Source organism: Drosophila biarmipes, chromosome X (assembly GCF_025231255.1).
Source record: "Drosophila biarmipes strain raj3 chromosome X, RU_DBia_V1.1, whole genome shotgun sequence".
Classification (NCBI taxonomy): Eukaryota; Metazoa; Arthropoda; class Insecta; order Diptera; family Drosophilidae; genus Drosophila; species Drosophila biarmipes.
The window spans coordinates 7,068,257-7,094,060 of NC_066611.1; the positions used below are offsets into that span (position 1 = coordinate 7,068,257).

Consider the following 25,804-nt stretch of genomic DNA (forward strand, 5'->3'; position numbering starts at 1 on the left):
ATTGTAATCTAGCATATTATAACTTTTTAAAATTGTGCCTGAAATTAGCAAACACTTTTTATAAAAAAAATTAACGAAATATTTATTGTAGCATGCCTTTGGACACCTCGATGAATATTAATATTTTGTTAAGTTTAAATAAAAGGTATTTCAACTTACGACATATTATCGCCGCCGGGATCCCCGACGCAACTGGTGACTGCTCCCATTCCGCCTCCGCGTCGAGGTCGACTCTTCCGCCTGCGTCGTCTGCGGCGCTCCGAGGATGCGGTACGTGTCTGCAGGACATGCTGGCTCAGGGACTTGTTGCAACCGCCGCCACTGCTGGCCAGGCGTCTGCCCGTGGCATTGCTGCCGCCGGTGGCGCCAATTCCTGATCCGCCACCACCGCTGGGCAATCCCTGCACGGCGACCACCAGCTGACCATCGCCAAAGCCACCCGCCGAACTAATCGTATCCGTGGATTGGGGTGTGGCTGCAGTGGCTCCTGTGCCGGCACCACCACCGGCGATTGCCTCGCCACCTGACGGCTGCTGTGACTGTGATTTGGATGTGTTGCGCAAACTGTGATTCACTTTTCGCCACATGCGCTCCATCTTGAACAATCCGCTGGATTTCTTGTGCAATTGCTATGTGGACTTGTTGAAACTGATTGGTGAAATCTCTTTGTTAGCTTATTATAGTTTCCATTACTCTATTCGCTGTGCCGCAACAAATAGTTTACTATTTAATTACTATCGGGGGTCTCTCTTAGTCAATGAGATATACAATCCATCTTGTAGAATCTGCTAGATTTGCAATGGTGGTTCGTTGTTGAATAATTGGTGAGTTGTTTAAAATGATTGTTGAATATCTTTGCTGTCTTATCAAATGTTTGGTATATTTTTAGTAAATTTTTATTTTACCAAAAATTGTATAGTTGTTAAATTATAATCAATTTACTTTTCATAATTTGTCTTCTCAAATCGTTTATAACACTACTTGTTAGTTTGTTAATATTTGTTGTAGGCCCAACATTAATTATCGTTAATGGATTTGTGCGTTTTGTGAATTTTTGCTAAACATATAAATACTTGTACAAATTTGTGATTTTACGTGAAATGATTAGCGTATTTTGTAGGTATTTTGGTTATGCATATATATTAACACTCTCGTTAACTTGGTTTAAGTAAACTTATGGAAGCCGTAGATCTAAGATACTGTCGTTTTGCGTAGCCCACAACATTAATTAAAAGTTAAGCATTCTTAGTTGTTTTTAAAATGTGCGAGTTTTCGTTAGTTGTTTGCCATTCATATGAACTAAGCCTATAGATTTAATATTGATGATTTTGGTAAGCACATTGTTTTAGTTTTTGGAATGTTTTTTACGTTTTAGCAAATGCCGGGAAGGTTTCTGTATTCCTATAACAGCTAGTTGTTAACCTTTTCGTTGTCGAAGTTGTTGATTTTCTGTAGTTATTGTTGTAATGTTAAGTTTATAATTTAGATGTTGTCAAAGGTTTTTCTGGGAGAACTGATTGTATAAAAACTCTTACTTTCTGCACTAATGTTGTAAGTTTTGGTTGTTTTGTTTGTTTCGTTTGTTGTTGGATATCGTTGTCAATTGTTGTTGAAGATTGTTATACTTGGCAGTTGTTGTTAGTTGGTATTTCTGGAGATTGTTCTGTAGATTGTTGTTCTTGTATGTGATTACCTTAAACTTTTGCTATAGTTTTATTTTGTGGGCTGTTGTTGTTCGTTGTGGTTGGTTGTTGTTGCGTGGGTTGTTCCTTTGGGTTGTTTTCTTGGTTGTTCCTTTTCCTAAGGGAAATTCAAGCTAGCTACAAGGGTTGGCCACTTTCCATCGTCTTTTTAGCTTTCTTCCTGTCTTCAGGGGTTTTCTATTCCTCTCAGCTGTTGTTGTTGTTAACTTATTGTTTGTAGGCGGCAGTGTTTAGTTGTTGCTGCGGTAGTTGTTGTTGCTGTTGCTCGATTGGATTTCATCTTGGTTTACCTTGGATTTGGATCTCATACAAACATACACAAAAGGACACTCATTCGATTATACAAAAAAGCTACTCAGCAGGAACTATGCATTGTTGTTGTTGTTATTCGATTGTTGCTGTAGTTGTTGCGGTTGTTGGTTGTTGTTGTTGTCTGCGAATAGCGGAAGTGGAAAACAAAGAGCATGAATTTGAGTGTGGGACTTCACATCTATGCATATGTATGTGTGTGTGTGTGTGCTAGCCTGTTTGAGTTCCTGATTGTGTGTAATTGTGTGGGTGAGTGGCCTGCACTTTTAGGTTAAGCACGCGCTTCACTCATTTCCCCGTTTTTTTTTTATTTGTTTTATTTGTTGCCTAAGCCGCTCTATTTCAGCCCCTCTGTTGCTGTTGTTGTTTTTCACATTGCACTTGTGAATGAATGACGAATTTTTTCCACCGCCTCTCACTCTCTCCTTCTCGTCCTATCTCTCTCTCGCTCATTGGCCGACTCTCTCATTTTCTCTTGCTCATTCAAAAGATTTGCGTTTTTTTTTATCCCCGTTATCAGCACACACTTTATGAACTTTCTGTAACGACACTTTTTCTTCACCTTCAACATTTAATTTTTCGCACACAATTTGTGTAATTTTGCGTTAGTTATTTGCCAAGCAGCGTGGAAAACACACTTATTAGCCACTGCGAATTCCACAACTACAGCGCAGTTGTTGTCTCGTTGTCAGGTTGTTGCTGTAGTTGTTGTTGTTCTCGTTGTTGCTGCCGCTGTTACCGTTAGCGCCTGGCTGGCTGCTGGCACGTTGAGTCAACATCATTTCAGTTCACCCGAAAAAAAGCCGAAAAAAACAGGGACACTGTCTCTCCGCACAGTGGGACCCATTGGGTGATTGTACTTACAAGTGTGAACAAAAAATACATAAAAGGAAATTATATTAGATTTAAAATAAAATGAAAAGAAGTAACATAAATTAAGTTATAATTAGTGTTGATTTAAACTTTTTGTTTTTGGACATTAAAATTAGGATAAGGCTCCAAAAATATAACTACGTTTTATATACATAACGAGATAGGAAAATGACTTTTTAAAGATATTTAAATAAGATATACATATATATTGATGTACAAAAAATGTATTTTTTTATAATTTTGAAACGGAAAAAAAATAATATGCATATAAATTTCCAAAGCTAAAAGGACAAAAACTATCTTATTTTTTAACAAAATCTAAGCCTTTAATGTGAAGAAGCGTTAACAGGGGAAACAAATTATAATAAAATATGTTTTGGTTTAATATTGCCCAAGGTGCCTTTAACAATAATTTTAAATCGGTGTTTATTTTTAGAAAACCAACTAATATCCCACTGTGCAAGCCGGAGAGCCTGAAAGTGGGATGGCGGAAGAGAGAGCGAGAACTGGAGAGAGTGCGCTCTTGCCGCTACAGGATGTGGATGTGGTCGTGCGTGGGCGCAAGGCAAGTTACGGTATCCAGTCCCGTGGCCGTGTCTGTGTGTGTAACCGTGTCCTGTGTATAATACCAACACATTGCGCTGCAGAGGAATCCACACACACACACACACACACACAGAGAGCGCGAGAGCGAAAGAGAGAGCGAGAGGAAGCTGTCTTGCCTGCTTAGCCGTTTTGATACTTTTTGTTGCCTACATTTTGGGGCCAGCGCACAAAAACACACACCCGCATACAGGCGCTCCAAAGCGAAATTTAAATACCGGTTGAAAATGGGAAAACACACACACTGCTTAATTGGCCAACGGTTAACGACTAACGATAAACGATCAATCGGAGTCCCCAGGAATCCACATTTTCTTTATCACACGAGAGCAGAGGCCGCTGCCCGTTTATTGGCAACGCGCACGCACAAATAACGTAGCCACTGTGGCAAAAGCAGCGGCTGTGAAGGCAGCGCCAGCAGCTGAGAGCCGAGGACACGAGGAGCCCGGCCGAAGGCGGACCCACAGCCGAAGCCGAAACGAAGGCTCCACCGCTTGGATTTCAGCTCGTTAAAATGTAAACATTGGAGCCCGGCTGAAGAGAGAGGCGGAGCCGGAGAAAGAGAGCTCTCTCGTTGGCTGGAAGTGCGCAGCAAGGCGACATCTGTTGTGTGTTCCCCAAACGAAGTACTGTTATTTCACTTGCCTTATCGATGAATCGCTTCGCACCACAGCCAATAGAGGGCGCTATGGTGGTAGATGCTGACGATAAAAGCCTTACTTTCCATAAAGATAAAAACAGCTTCGAAAGAGAACTTAATTTAAATTAAATAAGAATTAATTAAACAAAGGGAATTCTTTAGTTATCTTTTTGCTTAATTTATCGATGGTTTTATATACACTACACCGAAAGAGGGCGCTTTATAAGTATTTACTTTATAAAAAAAAAACAACAGATGGCGATTTGGTAGTCTCTACTGAAAAAATAGAAATGAAATTTAGATAAAATCTTCTTCAAATTCAATAGAAATTCAAACTATTTAGCTTCGCGTTCCAAATATATTTAATGTCAATTGATTGGAAAATAAAAAAAGCCAATGAAAACAAAAATTTACTCTTAAAAAATAATCTGATTTAAAGCGCTATGCTTTTGTTTTAAAAAATTAATCAGAAATTTGAATTATATCTGAGACACGTATTAATCTAAAAAATCTATTGCCCAATAATTTTAAATTGATTTTTCTCTAAAATGTACCCACGTGTCGTATAAGTAATATTGCTAAACTAAATTTTCACTGCCATTTTGTCGAATGAATGACAATAATTATTGCAATATTTGCAAAAAAATTTTAGATAGTTAATATCTTGGTTAGCTTTAAATTTCTCTCTCAAATTTACCAAGTAAATTTAATTTGGTCCCGATCCGTAAGTATGTAACTCATACGCAATGTTGGCATTCCTTGAGAACAGAAAACTAAAATCTATTAAAAACAATGCTAAAATTCATTGTAAATTTTAAATTTTTGATGAGTTGCCTTTGATAAGTAGGCAATACTTTCCCTACAGAAATTTTGTGAAATACCTAGATAATACATAGTTAAGGCCTCTGGTCCACCCAAGAAATAAAACAAGAAAAACACCGGCGTGGATTTTTCGATTTTGTATAGTATTTTTAATTGTTTTGCCCGTCATCAAAGTATCCAATCAATTAATAAATCAATCAATTAATCGCTTCCAGCTTCCGCCTCCGATTTGGTAATCGTTTTCGTGTTCGTGGTTGCCGCTCCTCCTCGCCTCCTAGTCGCACCACATGTCTATCTTTAGTCGTTAAGTGTATATGTAGTATAAAGTTGATACTCATGCTAATTCGAATCGACTTGGTTTGCTTCGTTCAAAAAATGTTGTAGGCTATGCAATACAATTACGTGATCGTTAGTTGACTTTAACATTTAGTTGACTGACATCAAACACACAAATATAGTTATATTCCTTTCGTTTCTTTTTTTTTTTGGTTTTCTTTTTAATATGTATGTACTCGTACTTGTATAAGGTTTGATGCATAATGCGATATCTGATCGGTATTATATTTAGATAGCACTACTGTTTTACACACACACGCACAAGGTTTACAAACGTTAGTTATTGTTTAGTTTAGTTTTGTAAAGAAAATTTCGATTAGTTTCCTTCTTAGACTTAGATTGCTAAAACGTTGGTATTGGCCTATTGTATGATTTCATTATAAATTGGTTTTCTTTTGTTTCTTTATTATTTTTTCAATTGCGAACCTCATTCTTGAGAAAGTGAGATCGTTTTCTGGTCGGCCGAAGTGCTGAGCCTTTCAATTTTCTTAGTTTCTTTGCTTTTCATGCATTTTCCATTTTCGTTTTTCCGATTTCCAGGATCTCACGCTCTTTTTCTTGCTGTTCTTGCTAGGCTATATCACAAAATGTGTTTTTCTTTATTTTTTGTTTTTCTTGCAACTGCTCTTACGCTCGAAAGGAAATCAAAAAGTGTTGGATTAAGGGAGGAAGGGAAGGGTATGATTGATTTAAGAAATCATGGTAAATGGAGAATTATAGATTAAAATATATACGCAAACCTCCTTAGTTAGTTTTCTTTTCACTTACTTTTGCGTTTCTATCGATTTCGTGCAAATTTTGTGTTATCGATAACAGCAGGTGATCAATGCTTTTATCGAAATAGTGCAACATCTCGCTATCGATACAATTTTCCAATTAGATTGTCGATCAGAAAACCGAAGTGCCTCCAAATCAAGTATTCTACACCGAATTTTTCTAGTCAATAAAAGGGAATATGTTTTGGAACAATACCAAATAAAGTACAGATCATATTAAAAAAAAACTTAAGAAATTTGTAATAAATGTACTATTTTCATTGGTCGCACTTTGTAATAGATAATCATCGCTTTTATCGAAATAGTGCAAAATTTCGCTATCGATAACATTTTCCAATTAAGCTATTGATCAAAAAACCGAGTCAACCAAATTAGATCGAACTGATCTACTTAATAAATGGGAAAATGTTCAAACAAATAATTAAATTATAATCGTATTGTATAATACATTTAATAAATTCAAACGAAGTCTACGATTTTTATTTATTCAACTTTATTGTGTCATCGATAAAACCGATTGTTTAATGCTTCTATTGATAAAAAGCATCATTTCGCTATCGAAACCAAATTCCAATTAAATGTAGATCAGAAAAACGAATGCTCCCAAATTATATACAGATTGGAAGTAATATGTTTTGGAACTATACGAGGTAAAATAAAGATAGTAAAGATCGATTTTATGCTCAAATAAAATCTACTTTTTTAGTTTATCGAACTCTTAAACGTCGAAGTGAATAGCAAGAATTCGCCTGGCTCAATGTGCCTCTAGTTATATATACCTACGTCTGATTTTCGGGTATATAAATTGCATTTGATGACTGATTCGCTTGACTTTTATCATTTTTTTATTTAAATACTCTTCTTTCGTGCCTAGTAAAAAAAACCCTCTAGTAGACCGTTTTTGTAAATTAGTTTCGAGTTGGAACTGCAAAGAGGACAATTGGCAGTCCCAAATCGCGTCGCCCTTGGACGCAGGCAAAAAAGATGTATTGCTGGCCATTTCCAAACCCAAAGCGAGATTTCCTGTGCTTTCTGTTCGACTGGTTGGTCCGGTGTGTGAGTTTCCTGTAGCAGTTCTTGCCCCAGCCACAGCGATACATATGGCTAAAAAACATTTGCCAATCTTGCCAATCTAGCGCCCAGAGCTCCCTTGGCCAAAAACACAAAAATGTGGCTAAAATTTCACACTGAGCGAATGGCATTCGATTCGCTGTGGTTAAAAAGTCTCGTTTAAAATTCCACTGCAACTCCGTGTCGGGGGTGTTGCCAGTTGCTGTTTGTTTGTCTGTTGTCTGCCGCCAATTTCGTGTTCAACATCAAATATATTTCTATATTATTAAATATATGTATATATTTATATTCCGATTATGTGGTATGCATACGTATGTACATTTTCTTTAGCATAATAACTGTTTTTCTCTCTTTCTTTTCCATTCGCTTATTTTTCCATTGTGTTTTTGTTTTAAATTAGTTAAACTTACGAAAAAAAAATGTGGTATTTATAAAAATAAAAATAATATTAAAAAAACGTGGGGTAATTGTGAGGGAAGGAGGGTAAAGAGTAGATTGTAAATTAGGCAACATGTATAGAAATAAATTAATTAATTAGTACAAACTAAATGTAACTTATGCATTAATCGCTCGCCTACATAACAGAATCTATAGTTATCGTATAGTATATAGGGTTTTATGTATAATCGTATTAAAAAAAAGGATTCCATATATCTAATGCCAGCAAGTGTGTATTCCGTTTGTGATTTGCCGCTTTCCTTCGCTACAATTAGGTTGATTTTAGTGTTACTGCTTTTGTTATTAAGAAATATTTCAAGTTCCTCTCCCTGGTTCGAAAATCTTTTGCTTTTCACTTGGCTACGTATGCATTTCTGTAGAAGTTTCGTGTTGCTTGGTGTTCGTATTTCTCATTATTTTTGGACAAATTTTCCAACGCCCGTCTAGAGGTATGCTACAAAAATGTTGGATCTGAACGCTCTCGCTACAGTTTGCGTTTTGGTGTCTTCACTTTCTTCTTAACAAATTGCATTTTTCATTATCGTTTTTTGTTTTTGTTTGTTGCTGTTGCTTACGCCTACAAAATTGTGGTTTTGCTGTTGCTGTTGTTGTTGCTTGGTCGGTCGTCATGGACAAATACAGAGCATTGCATTCATGTCTGCTGCTGTTGAAATGCCGCCGCCGTGGCCAAAAAAATCCTTCTAAATCCTCCGAATCCTTAAACCAAGTGACCCAACCGGGAGTGGGATGCCAAGATGCCAAGATGCCGAGATGCCAGGTGCCGGATGCCAGATGCCAGATATTCAGCTATCATCCGGGGAGTGCTCGCCTCCGCCCCTCAAAAGTGCTCCAAAGCCCTGCGCAGCTTCTTACAGTAAAATGGACATTAAGACTCGCGCTCCTTCTTCACCTTGACCTCCTCGCCCAGGATGGTGGTGATCTCGCCCTGCATGAAGGCCCACGGTATCACCGAGTTGGCCAACGGACAGCGGTCGCCGCTGGGGCAGTACACCTCGTTGCCCAGACCCTGTCGATAAAAGAAAAAGGAATTAGTAAAGGGTTCACTGGGAATTGAACAAGTCAACTACAACACACATTTCCAGCTGTCAAAAATGTATACTATAATATCCTTATATTCATAATTACTCAAGAAGAATTTTTTAATTGAATAAATATATTTATGCGCAGTCTAAAAAAAAGTCAAATCTATTTTTATGGGCAAAAACAAATAGATAAATCTTGTTATTTCACCAGATTAGATATTACTTAACAATATTTTTTAATTTAAGAAAAAATTTGTAGTATTTCGTTGAATAAATTTATTCCACTTTTAAATTGTTTGTGACCGAGATATTATTTTTAAAGTAAAAATTGACTTAGTTAAGGGAAACTCATATCTAAATTTCTATATTTAACTAGAGGATTCAACAAAATCCTTAATATTTGAATTGTTTTATGATTTAACAATACATTTTTAGCAAAAATAACTCCTATGAAAATACTCTACATATGACTAGAGAATTAACAAAAAATATATTCTTATAACATTTTGGTTAATAAAAATTAATCTTAAAAATTTGTTTTTGCTTGGAAGATATTTTTTTAAGGAGGATTCTGTAATATTTTCATAATTTAAAAAATGCCACTTTCAAATTATTTTGGAAACGAAAATCCTTTAAATATATACGTGACATTACTAAGAAATTATAAAATATTAATATTTATAGATTTGTTAAAAAAAAATAAACATTTAAATTTTTTCTGGTGGAAGAATATTTTTTTTGACTTAGTTAAAATACAAGAAATTTTGACAAATTTAAAAGACCTCAAAACTGAACATAAAAGTTAGCTACTTATAAAAACCCAGAGATACATTCTACGCTGGAAAACCGTGTTGCAGTGGAAATGATGTCCCTCCTCCGTCCCACTTACATTCTGTCGCTTGATGCTCTCGCGGCTGCAGGGAAAGCAGAACTTGTGGTGGTTCACCGAGGGGCACTGCACGAAGTGCGTGTCCTCCAGCCGCTCCTGGCACAGGGTGCACTTGAGCGTGGCGTTCTGGGCAGCGGCCGCCGCCGCCGCAGCTGCCGAATTGGAGGCGGCACTGCTGCCGGGAGCTCCGCCCAGGCCGCCGCTGCCCGCCGATCCGCCGCCGCTGGCCAGCGGTGTGCCGCCGCCGCCCTGGCTGCCACTGCTGCCGGGACCGGGATTCACGGATCCGCCGCTGCCATTGCTGCCGGAGGGCCCATTGCCGCCGGCTGGACTGCCATCGCCGCCCACCGAGTTGGGCGCCATCGAGGCCGGGCCTATGGCTCCGTTGCCGCCGCCTCCGGAGCTGGCACCGGGTCCGCCCGGACCGCCGCTGGTGCAGCTCAGCTGGCCACTGCCGCCGTTCGGTCCGCCAAGGGGTCCGCTGGCGGCATTCGAGCCGGGTCCTCCTCCTCCGCCACCGCCTCCAAGGCCGCCGGCCACCACCGCCTGGCCGGGATTGGAGCCGCCCACCTCGGAGCTGGTGACGGTGGTGCTGGACACGTGACGGGATCCGGATGAGCGACGTCCCGACGAGGAACCTGCAAGGAAATCAGCAATTACTAAAAACATCAAGGTAGTAATTAAAAAATGTAAATACTAAATATATAAAGCATCATCTGTTTTGTTGAAACTTCTCTAAAAAAAAATCACGAGCTACACTTCCATAAAAAGACATTAAAACGTTATACAACTTAAACATTAAATACGAAATCAAAAACATTTAATGTTGTGCTTATTATATATACATTTAAGTTTATTTCTTTCGTGTGGTATTTATATAATAAAATTGTAAAACAAAGAAAAATTAATTTATGTAAACAACGACAATATATATTAAAAAAAAGGAAAAAATATAAACGAAGAGCTTTAGGTAGGGGTAGGGTTCGAACCTCTTCTTTTTAGCAAGTGGAAAGGAAACTCCCCAACAATTTTCTACACCACATAAAAAAAATATATACATTTAATTTCAAACGCAAGCAAGTAAAATTAAAAAATATAATATGTCGCTACAACAATTAAAGTAATTAATAAGCCAATATTACACAACAATTATTTTACTTTTAAAAAAATGTAACCTAGTAAAATTTTTAAAATAGTTCGACTGGGAAAAGTTCCAAATAAATTAAATTAAAAACAAATTTTAAAAACATGCCAAACAATTTTCTCACCGTTTTCGAAATTAAAATTTTTTGTTAGTTTCTAAAATTTGTTTTTTAATAATTTTTAGATACCATGATTTATTGTACTTGTTTTTATTTTATCATTTAATAATTTTATTATTTGTGAGTATAAACCGAAACAAAATATTTAGCTGCAAACTAACCCGAACTGTTCGGCGAGTGTACGCTGCGCGGGGGCAGCGGTCCCGAGGGCGGGCTCGATCCATTGCGTCGACTGGCCGGGGACATGTGCTCTGCAATGTGAAGACGGTGAGGAATCGGATTAAGAATCGGATTGACTGCACAGAAAAAAACACCACTTAATAAAAAGATTTCAATGTTTCAAAATTCCCTTTATCAATATCTAATTGAACTTTAGGTCAACTTTTACTTATTTCTATTTTAATTGTAGTTTGGCAATGAAATAATAGTTATTTAGGCATAAATATTCTCTGACCATCAGAGTAGACGGTAATTTAATGGTTCCAACTGAAGTTCGTGATCTCGAGATCTCGTGAGTCAAGTGCAATGTACAATGGGCCTTGGCCACACTTCGTCACAAGATTATACACTGGCGTACATATGTATGCCAGCTCGCCCACTACCAACGACTATCACAACTGACAGCCCATAGTTAAGGAGCTCATCCTATAATTCATACTAAATTATACATAATTGACGTTGACATCGGCGAGGGTGTGTCGAAAAGCAACCCCCCGAATTATTCCTAAGTGTGTTGTGTGTAGGGAGGAATTAGTGGTGTACATTGGACATATGTTTCCAAATTTTTCTAAGTTACCATAGATACATAGGTAGTATATAAGTAATATACATTTTTTCAAAACCCTATCCTTTATAATCAGTCCTAACATGCATTTCTAACATTTTTAAGTACTGCTCTCTCCTTTAAAAACATTTTAAAAACCCATTCTTGATTTTTGATTTTTATTTTAAAGTTTTTTTTATCACGCAGTTTTTTTTTTTTTTTCTAAAAAATCACAATCAATCATTCTAATAAACATAATTAAAAATAATCTATTGCAGAAGTAAATTGCTGGTAAATTGTTAAAAAAAATTTCTATTTATTATTTTTTTTAACACGCAATTTTTTTTTCGAAAAATCGATAGAAGTGTGTAAAATGTGATGTTACAGAAAGAATAATAAACTACATTTTTTGTAGTTTGTTAAGAACATTACTTCAAATGTTTTTCCTATTTTTTTTTTATTTTTATTTGATTTTTCTTTCCCGCTCTGCCTTTTCTTTTCACCCCACTGTGTGCTGTAGATTTGTAAATATTTTGCAGAATTCGGCGAAGAACAAACCATTTTCATTCAACTTCTGCTTTCGATTTTTTTATGGCGAGTGAACCAAACAAAAAGTTAATCACTGCGCTCTTCTTCTTCCCTGTTCATTGCAAATGAAATTGTTGTTGTTCTCGGGGCTTGTTGGGCTGTTGTTGTTGCTGTTTCGTCTGCGTAATTTTAGAACTTGGCACGGAACATGTTTCTATACAGATATGTACATATGCTTGCACTTAGTTGTATATGCATACGTATGTACAATTATACATTCATTTATTACTTGGCAACGCCGGCCGGGCAACAACAAAAGTTTCATTCACCGGCGAGCCATCCATCGCCAGTGACGTCACAGCGGCACGATACGATGGCGTGTCACTCTTGTTCCACTGTGCAGCGCACAGCTGTTCTTTTTTCTCCCTTTTGTTGTTGTTGCTCTTGTTTCGCCGTTTCTTCGTCGTCGTCGCCCGCTTCTTCTTCCTCGGTTCCTTTTGCTTTTTCTTGTTGGCAAAGTGCCCAGAGGCACGAAATGAATGGGAATGAAACGAAACGAGTTCTGCTGCTGCTGCGCATACGTCACGACACGAGCGAGAGCGAGAGGGGGAGAGTAGATGCTGCCGGTTTCTCCATCTCGTTTTGTTATTTTTTTGCATGCCAGCATGCAATAATGTGTATGTACACCAGACACGCACACACACACGAAGTCATTTGCCGATTTGTTTTGACTGCGCTGCCGCTGCTGCTTCTTCGACCTCCCTTTTTGTGCCTCATATTCGCCCGCTGTTGCGGTGCTGTTATGCTGCTGTTACGGCGCTGTTAACTTGCTGGCTTTATGTACACTTTAATTTTTTCCCTTCGTATGCAATGCACGCGCACGCGTAGCTGCTTGATATTGAAAATACAAAAAAAAATAAAGTAGCAAAAAAAAGACAACAAAAAGCTGATACACAACGAGCAGCGAATGGAAAAACGTAGTTAATTTGTATGCCCCACGGGCGATGGCACATTGCTCAAATGTCGTCGCTTGTCAGTTTGCCGGCGGCGCACAGTGGGCTGCATACGAAATGAAGCACACACATCGGCGAGCGGGCCACAGTGTGCTGTTATGTTTATTTATTTGATAAACTGTTGCTTCTTGCCTTTTGCCTTTTGCTCGTGCTTTTGCTAAATTGCCTACGCTGGCTAAATTGGCAAGAAAGGGAAGAAGACGACGAAGGAGGAGAAACAGAAGCAGAGGCCGAGGAACATGGCCAAAGGAGGCGGTGAAAAGGGAGGCAAAAGGCAAGGAGAAGAAGAAGCAAGAGCGAAGACGTCGTGCATGTTGTGTGGCCCCAACACGTACACTCAGAAAACGTACGTGTGCGTGTGTATTTATAGCATTTGTTTATATTTTGCATGCAAGAGCCGAGAAACAACAGCAATAAATGCCAAAGCGAAAGCCCTCTCTCGCCCGCCCCCACACCCCGTCCCTTTCGCACTGCTGCACTTGCACAGTTGCATGTGCGTGGCCCATTGAGGAGAATGCGGAGATAGCGAGCGCCAGAGCGAGACAGCAGGCCTGCCACATACAGTTGCAAGTAGCACGCACAGTGGGCGAAAAGCAAGTAAGTGCATGCAAAGTGCAAATAAATCACCAGGTATTCCTTTTGATATAAATACTTTTCATAAATCAAAATGATTTTAAAATTTCAATGAAATTTAAGCTACTCATTTTGAAATTACAGTTTTTTCCTAGTTGGTGAATTAAAAAAAAATTCTTTATTTTTACTTTCTTTTAAGGTAAATCATGTTTAAACTTAGCTAAAACTTAATAAAAACTTTAGTAAATGTAAATATAAAAAATAAGTGCACAACAACTCAACATTCTTGACTAAACATTACAAAAGTCGAAAACAATATTCAAAAAAATACATTTTTCGAATATTTTAGTACTTTTTTGAGAACTTTTTGAACCTAAATGTATGGCTAACTTTATTGCTTTACAGATTTACGGCTATTTCACTCTAGCTACGTAAGCCAATAAACATTTTGAGCTGAAATGCTCATAAAGCTGCCTAATTTCGTTCCAGATCATTAAGAGTCTTCAGCATCGTTCATAAGGCACTCGGATTCCAAGGAACCACTGTAATCAGTTTCAGTGGGCTGCATTCGATTCGAACTTCACTTGACTGCAACTTCGTTGCAATCTATTTCTGAAACGACTTTTTATTAACCCACACTGGTGCACCATGCATGCGTAGTGGTGCACTGCATATATGTTTTCCAATGTTTATTTGTTTCCATACAATCATCGCAGCTGAAAACAAACAAATTTGCGTGATCTCCGCTTCTTAGTATCGAATATGAAAACTATTTATAGATTGGTTTACGTTTTCCGCCGCCCAGCACATTTTGCCTGGCTATGGAATATTTTTCTCAATATTCCGCGATACGTTCTTTTTCGCACTACTTTGTTAGAGAATGAATCATTTGACAATTTATTACAAATATTCAGACCCGAGTGGAAACCGGGGCGAGAAGTACAAACAGTAAATATTTATACAATGCTGTGTATTGGGAAAAGTAACCATATTGTGGCCCGGTGTTTATTTGTGGCATAGATACTATTCGCCTTCGAATGAATGAAAACGAATCGCACCAGCACCACACCCAGTGGGCGGCAGCCACGCCCGCGCACGCCTTTCTCGTTTTTCGCAACCCAAGGACCACACAAATACTCTTCCGGATATTGATATGAGACTCCCTGGGGAATGGAGGGGAATTGCTGGAAATAAGCGAAGTAAACGAAACACGAACTTTGGGAATCAAAGCTATCGCTGTAGCTATAGCCGAGCGAGATTGTTAGCATACTCCATTGTGATTATATCATATTTTATTTACTTCCAAGGAAATTGTCGGCTGTATTGCTTATCGGAGCCGCGCTAATGGCAAACTCCAAAACATCGGGTATTTCACCTTATTTGATAAGACTACAACTTCTTAATAACCCAATAAGTAACACATAATGATAGTACTTCTTATCTGTAAGTGGTTTCTCGAGCTTATCAAGCCACGTGACTTACAGAAAGTAAAAACTATGATGATCAAAGGAAGTTTTTGAAGTACTCCAAAGTTCCATCAAGTGGGAAAACGTTATAATAAGCAATTCTCACTTCAAAACTTCTTCGAAAAGTAAGCATTTCCTGTTTTCCAAAATAATCACTATTTTTATTCCTTTCAGATTGGACCTGTTCAATGTACACTTATCATGGGCAATCTCATAAGTTATTCAGCGCTTGAATAAAATGGAATATGGGCCAAGTGGGAATGCTTTCAAGTGGATCCCATCTCAATCGATTGATTTCCGCAAGCACATCTTCAAAGGGCCATCGTTTGCCAGTGTTTGTTTAATGTGGAAAACAGAAAACTTTACCAACGTACCCGGAGATCTAATGAAAAATAAACAAATGTGTTACAGGGTGCATCGCAAGGCACACCACGACTCGAGTACGACGAACCAATTAAAACGACCCGGTACAATGCGGCGCTATCAGTCAAAAGTTGGCCGTGGCTGTTCTGGGCAGCTGATAAGATAGGCGGCTGAGGACCCCATCGACCAGTCCACTCAACAATTAGATAAGATAAACAAAACAGCTGTGTGTACAGCGTATCACGAGCGGCCAAGAGCAAACGAAAGTGGAATGGAAGTGAAAATGGAATTCGACTTTTAAATGCAGCCGAAGCGGTACCCTGCGTACCCTGTACTCCAAGTACTTTCCCCCGGAATCCGTCTAGAATGCTTCTCCTCTTATCTCCATGTCGGCTTTCGGGCGGACAGAAGAGCTTATCAACACACAGTCATAAAATCGGAATGATCTCACTGAAGAGACCAAGAAACTGTGGGGCTTTCAAACATTAAGACGAAAAAAGGAAATGCAATAAAGCTTGGCTTCGGGGAAATACATTAAGTATCTATAAAGTTTACAGAGTTTAGTTTGAAATGCCTTATCTTAAATAATCCTCTACATAAAGTAGTATCCGTACAAAGTTTATACAGATTAGTTAGTTTCAAATTCTTATTCCTGAGAATTCTCATATGTTGATTCCAAAACATGTTCATTCCAAATACACCATTAATAGTTCTTGTAAAATGTTAAATATTTTCCAATAACTCTTCTAACACTTGTACCACTTGCATCGTAAAAACCTATAAACCTAAAAATAACACTGAGAAAAGCCCAGAATTATTATTATCAAATGTGGAGTAAATTTCCCCCAACTGGTGATAAGCCCACACGTTGATAATACGATTCCGGCATCTATCCATCAAAATTCGATCGGTTATCTGGAACCGACAATTGCATATCATATCTGGCTTTACCGACATTACTGAGGCCGCTGCTCTTTTCGTCTATTTGCCCTACGGGTCCCATGTTTTGGGCTTAGCTCCTTATCGAGCAGTTGTTTGGCTTATCAATTAACCACATGGTCGGCTCCCCCAGATATGATAAGATATGATGGTGCTGATGGCGCAATCTACGCCGATAAGTGAATCGCTTATCTTCACACCGACCGAGTGCCAAACCTATCGACGCTCTGGCATGGCAAATGGCAAAAATTAACCGTGTAAGGAAAGGTTCAAATACCCTTACACATGTTTTTCTTCAATGATTTTATATTCATCTAAAATTATTGGTTTGACATTGAACTGAAAACAATAAGAAAACGTCTATATTGCATAGCAAACTATTAAAACAAACTTCTGAATGCCATTTGATGATAGGGGTGTATACATAGTTTATAGTTTTAAGACACATACTTGTAAAGACTCTTGAACCTAAAAAAAGAGTGACATGTTTTATTCAGTTTGTCAGTCATTTTCGATTAAAAATATATGTTTGCACAAATTTGCATATGTAGTCCACAAGGTCGATATTGCAAGACCCTGTTAAAATAATAAAATATTTATATTGTAAAAAAACCTGTGCAAGCAATCAAAAATATGGTTTTGTTCTCGAGTATTAGATCTAGATGCTTCTACAATGGAGGTCAACATAAAAAAATTTCAGAATATTAATAAAACATGAAAGTGTTCTGTTTCATTTCAAGCTGCCCACAAATACATAGAAGGAAATTGAATTAAAATTCTTTTAAAAATGTTTGTAAATTTTTTTTTAGAACATTGATCTGTTTTTGTGACCGCTACTGTGTCTAATCATCAGCAGCGACTTCGCTGCCTCACGTGTTTTAACGGTTAACAGCGGCCATGCACTCCAGCTAGCCATCTCGCTTGCACTTGCCGCCACTGCAGCTGCACCGAGCACGCAATGTCTAATTACGGGCGAAGGAGAGAGGGAGAGGCAGAGGCAGAGGCACTCCGCTCTCCTCCTGCCAGAGGGAGGGCACGAACAAATTCCTGGCGAACGCATTGGAATGGTCAGTCAGTAAATGCATACACACGAACTAGATACACACACACGCACACACTAGCCGGCAACACGAAGCGCTGAATGAAACGAAACGAAAAGGGGGTGTGAAGTGGGCGACAGAAGCTGGTGGCGGTGGGTGGTGTGGGGGGCCTGGACGAGGGGGTGGCGCGCGCACGTTGCCGTTCCATTTTGTACATACACACATGTGGTATGTACACTTGTACAATTTTCGTCTGTACACCCAGAAGAATATGTTTGTTATATTTTTAGTATATACACAAACGCAATGAATATGTGCATGCGAATGTAACAGAGTTGGAATTATTTTATTTCTTTTTTTTTGGTAATGAAACGAATACACACAGGAAGGAAGAAGCAGAAGCGTAACGTAAATGCAAAACAACAAACGAAATTAGCACAGTGGGTGTCAAGTGGGAAATTCCAGAAATATATATGTACGATTATTTGATTGAGATTAAGTTTTCGCAAATTCACTTTGCATTTCCCATTTGTTCGTACACCCTGAAATACATAGGGCAAAGCCGAAAGATGTAATTTTTCTGTTCCAGATAAAGCTTATGTATTTGTGATAAGACGAAAAAACAGTGTTTATCGCTATTTCCTTGCCAGATGGAGTAAAAAAAAAACTTCTTAATAATATATAGGAAATACAAAGTTTTATAAAGATCATTCTAGTAACAGAATTTTGTAAAATTATGATTAAATAAAAACATACATTTTTTTTGCAATTATGTTTACTTTTGTCCCACCGTTTGATGACGGCATCGGTGTGAGCAAAAATGTTTTTTTTTCTTTCTCGCCTTTTCATCTCGTTTTCGGAGTGCTTTTTCCACTGCAGCTCGTTCCGTAATTCGTATACCAACTAAAATTTATCTACACCCTGGTTCGATTCTGTATGGATGTGTGTGCGTGCAACTTGTTATCGCATAGCGTAAAAAGGAGAAACAGCAGAAGAAGCAGCAGCGAAAAACCAAAACAAGTTTAATGACGTTTTGCGCGCGCAGCCAAGAAAAAAAAACACACACACCAACACACAAGCATTTACGGAACCAGTTTAAAGGCAGAGGAGAAGAGCGGAGAGCAACGGATGGGGCGAAGGAGAGAGGGAGCAAGGTAGAGGCGAGAACGTTACAACGTCAGCGTCGTTGGTTTTTGCACGTCTCTGTTTTTATTACATTCTGCGTCCCTTTTCGTGTGCTTTTTGCGCTTTTTCTTTGCGGTGTGTTGTTTTTGGCATTACGACTGTTACGTACGTGCATGTAAGCGAGCGTGGATGTGACTGTGGGCTACACGTAGCAGGGTACATATGTACGTGTTGTACATACCTACCTACATGCATGTGTGTGTATATTGGCCATATAGGTTTGTATATTGGCATGTGCGCATGCCTTTTGATGGCAAGGGTTGGCAGCCCCCTTTTTTTTCAACGCCGAGGGTTGCAAAATGCGTTTCCACCGCTTTTGGGTGTGCATGTGAGTGTGCATGCGTGTGTGTTATACATAGATAAACGCGGGGAAGCGATAAGGCCGCGCTGATAAGCAAATGCGTTATCTAATCTGAAAAACAACGTTTCTTATCACACTCGTGAGCACTCGTATAGTCGTAGGTTCCCGCCTCGCCGCCTTCCAGCCAGGAGAGATAAGGGGCGGGCAGGCAATCACAATCACGTCGTTTCACTCTGGCCTGAATATCTCTCTGTATGTGTGCCAGTTTGGCCGCCCTGCCTTATCTGTATCGCCGCCTCCCTTCCACCCACTCCAGCGCCCCCCCTCCACACAACCTTCCAGCCAGGTTAGAGCGGGACACAGAGCACGCGCCCGCTCTCGCTCTCCCGCGATCACCGCTCAAAAAACGGTAAACAAACACAGTGGGCGCCAGTTAATTAAAACCCGGGGCATTTAAATAGTTTCGAGGGAAATTGGAAACTAAAGTCCAAACAATTCCAAACGAATTCTAGGTAGGCATTTTCAACTTGATTTGGAACAAGAAACTTTAAATAAACAATTTTTTCCTTTAACGGCTTTGTTTAAACAATTTCTTTACGCTTAATTGCCTGGAATTTCTTCCCGGTATTGCTAATCAAACCTATCGGGGTCTTATTGGATTCTAACTGTTGTGCCAACCCTAGAAACCCAAATATAAAACGATAGAAATGATTGAATTTATCAAATTGTACGAATTTAATCGATTTCAATAGAGAAATATGTGTTTTTTATAAATATATTCCAAGTGAAAGCGTATTTCTTGGGTATTTAACTCTCAGTAACATGTTTGGAATGGTCCTATTCGACTAGAGATCACTGTTTCTTGATAACAACCCAATTTTCTTACAGTTCGGCTAACTGAAAAGTTCACCCCGACTGATCCATTCAATATTATTGATACGAAACAGTCCCCTTTCGCCCTGCCACCCTATTTTCCACTTCATATCGCCTTTTTCCCATCGGCCATTCGATCACTTTGAGTGATAAGAAATCATTGATAGGGGATTATCCCTCAAACTGTTTTCCCCTAACTTTGCTACTTTTGCGCTTGCTAATATAGTAATTTTAGGTAATCTGTATCGTAATATATTGGATATTTGACTCTATCTTTATCTTTATCTCACATTTAGCCGGCTTCTGTACTTCTACAAGAGTTCTTTCAATGAGTGCCCACTGTAAGTGATGATTATTCATCTTGAACTGATAACGATTTTGAATTTTTGGTAGTTTCCAACCGAAAACGAATAATTCTAAAGTCCAAAGCTATGTTTCATATATTTCAGGGACAGAAATACCAAGTGTTAACTGAAGATTATTTTTTAATATTTTCATATCACAATGAAGTGCTTAAAAAGTTAGCTATCAGTAAGGAGCTACTGTATGATGGTGATATGATCATGATATACTTTTTGCAGTTCATTTAGAATCTGGCCTTGGGGCAATCAATATACTTTATAAATACACACCAACTCGCATATTGATAATGCAATATAATAAGGCAATGGAACTATGACGATTGTATCTGGGAAGATCCAAGGGGTGGCCTCTAATAGGTTATTGGATAGATGTTTCAAGGGGTGGGATAGTTTCTTGGCATATCTTTCGCTGATTATTTTCATCTCTTCGTATATAAAATGGATTGATAGCCTTTTGAGGGTTTTCAGTTTTGTTCAGAAACCTCTGGATATCCTGATATAAAACTGATTTTTGTACATAAAGTATTTTATGGGTATCTCCTTGAAATAATACTAATTTCTTAGTGACTTATGAATTTTCTAATATGCTAATACCCATTTTTTCTGGTTCCTAAAGTAGTTATTTTCTTTGAGTGACTACTGTAAAGTTCAAATATTGTAATATTTATAGATAGTTGGCTCTTTATAAGAGGTATCTTCTCCTGGTTTCTATCAAGTTCTTTTTTTAACGTCTATTAACCAAACCAATAGACCAAAAACGTATCTAACATGGATACATAACAGATAGGTGATTAACAATTTTTATAACACTTGAACGAAAAACAATTTCACTGCCTTAGGACTCGAGTGACATCACGTCCTCTTGCGCAGAGAGTTCACTGCCCGAGGGCCCACTGTAGAGTATGATCTCTGCCGCCGCTGACTAGCTTTTCGGGGCTGCAGTCACTAGCCCAATGGGTGCTTCCTGCATTTTCTTTGGCTCACCTGCTTTGAAGGTCGACGCATCAAAGCTGGGCGCTCTGACGGGCTGCTGCTTGTCCCTGAGACCGCTCAGCTGCCGCTCGGGCACATAGCTGACCGCCGCGGGCAGGGACTCGCCGCGCGTCAAGGGCGGCCGCCCGCCTCCGCCCGTGGGATCCTCCATGGCGCTGCGCTTGATGCCGGGCGGGCCGCCGCCGGCCACGCCGCCCACCACGGAGGCGGCGGAGACGCCATCGGGCGGCAGGCCGTGCCCCGACTGCTGTTGCTGCTGGCTGACATCCACATCGACGTCCTCGCTGGGCGGCCGCTTCAGGTTGACGGACAGGGCGGGCGGTAAATTGCTGCCGGGTCCGCCGCCGCCCGCTGTGGGCACGCCGCCGCCCCCGCCGCCGCCGCGCAGGTGGAGCGGTGCCATGTGGGAGATGCGAACGGGTCGCACGCCGCCGCCGGGGGGATCCTCCAGCTTGACGGGGTACTCCAGGGGCGGACCGATGCGCGGCACGGGCATTTGATAGGGCATCTGATGATGATGGTGGACGGCGGCGGCGGCGGCAGCTGCGGCCACAGCGCTGCCCAGCGAGCCGAGTGGACCGCCCGCGCCCGAGGGTCCTGGAACGCCGCCGCCGGGAGGATTACCGCCGCCCCCGCCACCACCACCACCGCCGCCGCCGGCACCGCTGCGATGGGAGCCCGGCCCTGGGCCTGGAACGGGGCCCACTTGTAACTGTTGTTGCTGCTGCTGCTGGAGGGCCACCGCTGCAGCGGCGGCGGCGGCGGCGGCAGAGACCTCGCCGTTCTCATGGGAACGCTGCTGTTTGCTGGCGGGATGGAGGCGCTTCATTTGGCGGGCGGCGTCCAGCACCGCCTCGATGCGATCGGCGCCCTCGTAGTTGACGCAGCCGCGGCACACCGCCTCCGAGAAGTCATTGATCATGGCCCAGGGCATGCGGGGCAGGTCGCACAGATAGCAGTGCTGCCGTTTCGTTTGCAGCGACATCGTGCGTGTGTGTGTGTGTGGAACGCTCTGGGAACAGTGGGAACCTGCCCTGCGCTGGAAGCTGGAAACTGGAACCTGCCGCTGCTGGTGCTTCGCTGGGATCTCTGCTGGAAATCTCCTGGTGCTGCTGCTGCTGCTGCACTCACTGGAATGGCTTGGGCTAACTGTTCTTGCTTCTCGCCTTTAGCTTTGCTGTATTTCTGTGCCTTTGTGCCGTCGCTGCTGCTGTTGTTGTTGTTGTTTGCCTTAGCTTTTGTTATTCATGTTTTCATATTGATTTTCGCACACGCACACACACACGCGCGCACGCATTTTTCACAGAGCGCTTCACCCGAAAAAAAATTCACTAATGTTTTCTATTGCGCTGCGCTGCTCCACCAACAAGCCAACCAGCAAGCACGCACACACAGACACACCGCACAGCACACACTTGGGCACGCGCGAGAGCCGCGCGCCAGCCGAGAGTGGGGTAGAGAGTGGCAGAGGCAGAGACGGAGAGCGAGAGAGAGAGAGAGAGCGGGACACGTAAACGTACGACGACGCCAAAAACGTGGAGGAACAAAACGAACGAGGAGAACGCAGCGACGCAGCGAATAACGGAAAAACCAACCGGACGCCACAAAACTCGCTGATAGAGTGACCTTGGTGGCGGTGCGCGAAATGCTTGCAGGCCGGCGCAAAGGCACTAAAAAATCCACGGCGGCCTGCTGGAAATACCAAGGAAATACTAGACTATATACTGGAATGCGGAGGCTCAAACCACAGCGGGCACTTGCGAGGGGGTTGTAAGCTTGTCTAAGCCCGTAGCCGAGCCGCCAACCATAGAGCACCTGCCAAATGTTCAAGTTTAAACCATTTATTATTATGGTTTTTTTCAGTTATTCTGGTAATTCCTTCCCTTTCTCAAATGTTTTCAATCACTTTGGCTTTGTTTGCCAACAGCCTTTTGCCATGCCAAATGTTTTGATAATTGGCCTTAGGAATTTTCGCAAATGTAGTTCAATAGTGGAGGTTCCCTTCGTAACCCCACCCCAACTCCTTGCCACTACGTCCCTGCTTGCGTACGTGCCCGCACGTCATAGTCGGGGAAACGAATCCAGTGACGACGCCACCGCCCCCCGGAAATGTGGGTGGATCGAAGTTCGTCAGTAGGTATACCATGTAAAGTCCACATCCTATATCTGTGTATGTATGTGCACCCCCGAGGCACATAGGATACAGAAAAGCAGACCTTGAATCTGCCCTCCCCGTCTCGCTCTCGCGCCGCACAGCTGACCTAGCAGAGCTCTGTTAATGAAATTAAAAGCTGTTGGCCCCTGCACAGCGGACCGTGGGACGGGCGGCGGGGGGAGGAGGGAGGCAGGAGGAAGTGGAGGGCACTGCGCAGGAGCGAGACGGTCGCATTGTCCTGGGCTGTTGGCCTGCATCGATTTGCCGACCATGGTCTGGGACAAACCCCGCACCCGTGCGTGGCGTGTCCTGCGGGAGGGCAATGCGGAAGAGGAGCAACCAGATACAGAGAAGCACGAGCGAGGCCTCGTGCCGGGGCCCTTTCCATACAGCTCACAGTCCAGACCACCTGTTTAGGCCCACCTCAAGCACAACTGTACTTGGTTTTCGTATTTCCTTCGAAAAGTTTGAATAAATCTCTTGAAATAAAAGTTCCTTTTTGGGCACTATCAAAAAATGTTAGGCAAAATTTACCAATAGCTCATATTCTTCATAAAAATAAACACAAAAATAAAGGTTGGTTAAATTTACCTAAAAAAAATTAGTTAGATTTACCAATATAATAGTTAAATGACCAACAAAATAGTTACATTAAACATAACAAAATACACAATTTACCAATAACTCTATTCTTGATAAAAAATATTCCCAAAAAAAATATTAGGTTAAATTTACCTACAACAATGTAGTTATATTTACCAATAAAAGGGTTAAATGGCCAACGAAATAGTTACATTAACAATAACAAAATACACTATTTACCAATAACTAATATAAAATAATAAAATAAAAATATTCTTGATAAAAATATACTCAAAAAAAATATTAGGTTAAATTTACCTACAAAAATGTAGTTATATTTACCAATATAATAGTTAAATGGCCAACGTAATAGTTACTCTCAACAACAAATTACACACAACTTACCAGTTTATAAGAGTTTTAATATTAAATATTAGCAAAGCGAAATAAAAAATCGTCACTATTTTTAAAGGTTGTTAACGTTTTTTTTAACAGTTACATACCAATTTTTAATAGTATTTAAACTTGGTGTAAAATTTACCCTAAAATGTTGTTATGTGCAATTACTTTAAATCACATTAATACATCTAAAAAAAATTAGATATCACAAAAATTTTAAAAATGCACATACTAACTGATATCCCAAAATGGTATTTTTATAACCTACAAAAAATACAATTTTTCCAATTTGCATTTTTATAAACAAAACATGTTTAAAATTAAATTAAAAAGACAACTGACCATTTTTGGTAGTTTTAGAGTTATTTGGTAAACAAAGCTTAATGAAATAAAATTCACATTGCTAAATTTTACCCCTGAAAATTGGTAATGTGCAATTACTATTAAATCACATTTAAAAAATTGGTTTTATAGCAAAATTAGATAGCACAAAAAATTAAAAAATTTATTATAGCACATATTATCTAATATCCCAAAATGGTACTTTTCCAACCCACAAAAAATACTCGTATTCCAGTTTGTTTATTTATTTTTTCCAATTGCATTTTTATTAACAAAAGAAAAATAAAATAATAATCGCATGGCTAAATTTTACCCCTGAAAATCGGTAATGTGCAATTACTATTAAATCAAATTTAAAAATTATTTTAAAGCAAAATTAGATAACACAAAAAATTAAAAAATTTATTATAGCACATATTATCTAATATCCCAAAATGGTACTTTTCCAACCCACAAAAAATACTCGTAGTCCAGTTTGTTTATTTATTTTTTCCAATTGCATTTTTATTAACAAAAGAAAAATAAAATAATAATCGCATGGCTAAATTTTACCCCTGAAAATCGGTAATGTGCAATTACTATTAAATCAAATTTAAAAATTATTTTAAAGCAAAATTAGATAACACAAAAAATTTAAAAATTTATTATAGCACATATTATCTAATATCCCAAAATAGTACTATTTTCCAGCCCACAAAAATACTCGTATTCCAGTTTGTTTATTTATTTTTTCCAATTGCATTTTTATTAACAAAAGAAAAATAAAATAATAATCGCATGGCTAAATTTTACCCCTGAAAATCGGTAATGTGCAATTACTATTAAATCAAATTTAAAAATTATTTTAAAGCAAAATTAGATAACACAAAAAATTAAAAAATTTATTATATCACATATTATCTAATATCCCAAAATGGTACTTTTCCAACCCACAAAAAATACTCGTATTCCAGTTTGTTTATTTATTTTTTCCAATTGCATTTTTATTAACAAAAGAAAAATAAAATAATAATCGCATGGCTAAATTTTACCCCTGAAAATCGGTAATGTGCAATTACTATTAAATCAAATTTAAAAATTATTTTAAAGCAAAATTAGATAACACAAAAAATTAAAAAATTTATTATAGCACATATTATCTAATATCCCAAAATGGTACTTT

The 25,804-nt window shown here is 39.5% G+C and overlaps 2 protein-coding genes across 5 annotated transcripts in view; both read right to left on the minus strand.

Moving 5' to 3' along the window:
- The window catches only part of LOC108024295 (midnolin homolog), a 72,498-nt gene extending 68,657 nt beyond the window's left edge, over positions 1 to 3,841 (minus strand). The window contains exons 1-2 of one of the 3 annotated variants that reach the window (XM_050884724.1): positions 3,707 to 3,841; positions 160 to 2,136 (exon numbers count right to left, since the gene is read on the minus strand). In XM_050884724.1, the coding sequence (XP_050740681.1) occupies positions 160 to 596 (437 nt within the window). In that variant the 5' untranslated portion in view covers positions 597 to 2,136; positions 3,707 to 3,841. Of the gene's footprint in view, positions 1 to 159; positions 2,371 to 2,574; positions 2,828 to 3,706 lie in introns of those variants that run through there. The other 2 variants (XM_050884714.1, XM_050884718.1) reach the window with 2 other exon arrangements.
- A 1,235-nt stretch (positions 3,842 to 5,076) lies between these two features.
- On the minus strand, positions 5,077 to 22,778 carry LOC108036053 (interferon regulatory factor 2-binding protein 2-A). Of its 2 annotated transcripts, XM_017111999.3 has the most exons (4): positions 21,156 to 22,778; positions 10,927 to 11,016; positions 9,504 to 10,141; positions 5,077 to 8,598 (listed from the first exon to the last, which is right to left on the minus strand). In XM_017111999.3, the coding sequence occupies exons 1-4, from the start codon at positions 22,147 to 22,149 to the stop codon at positions 8,458 to 8,460; spliced, it is 1,863 nt and encodes a 620-aa protein (XP_016967488.1). In that variant the 5' UTR covers positions 22,150 to 22,778; the 3' UTR covers positions 5,077 to 8,457. The 2 variants fall into 2 exon arrangements, with proteins under 2 accessions (XP_016967488.1, XP_016967496.1); XM_017112007.3 differs by lacking the exon at positions 10,927 to 11,016.
- Positions 22,779 to 25,804: the final 3,026 nt, after the last annotated feature.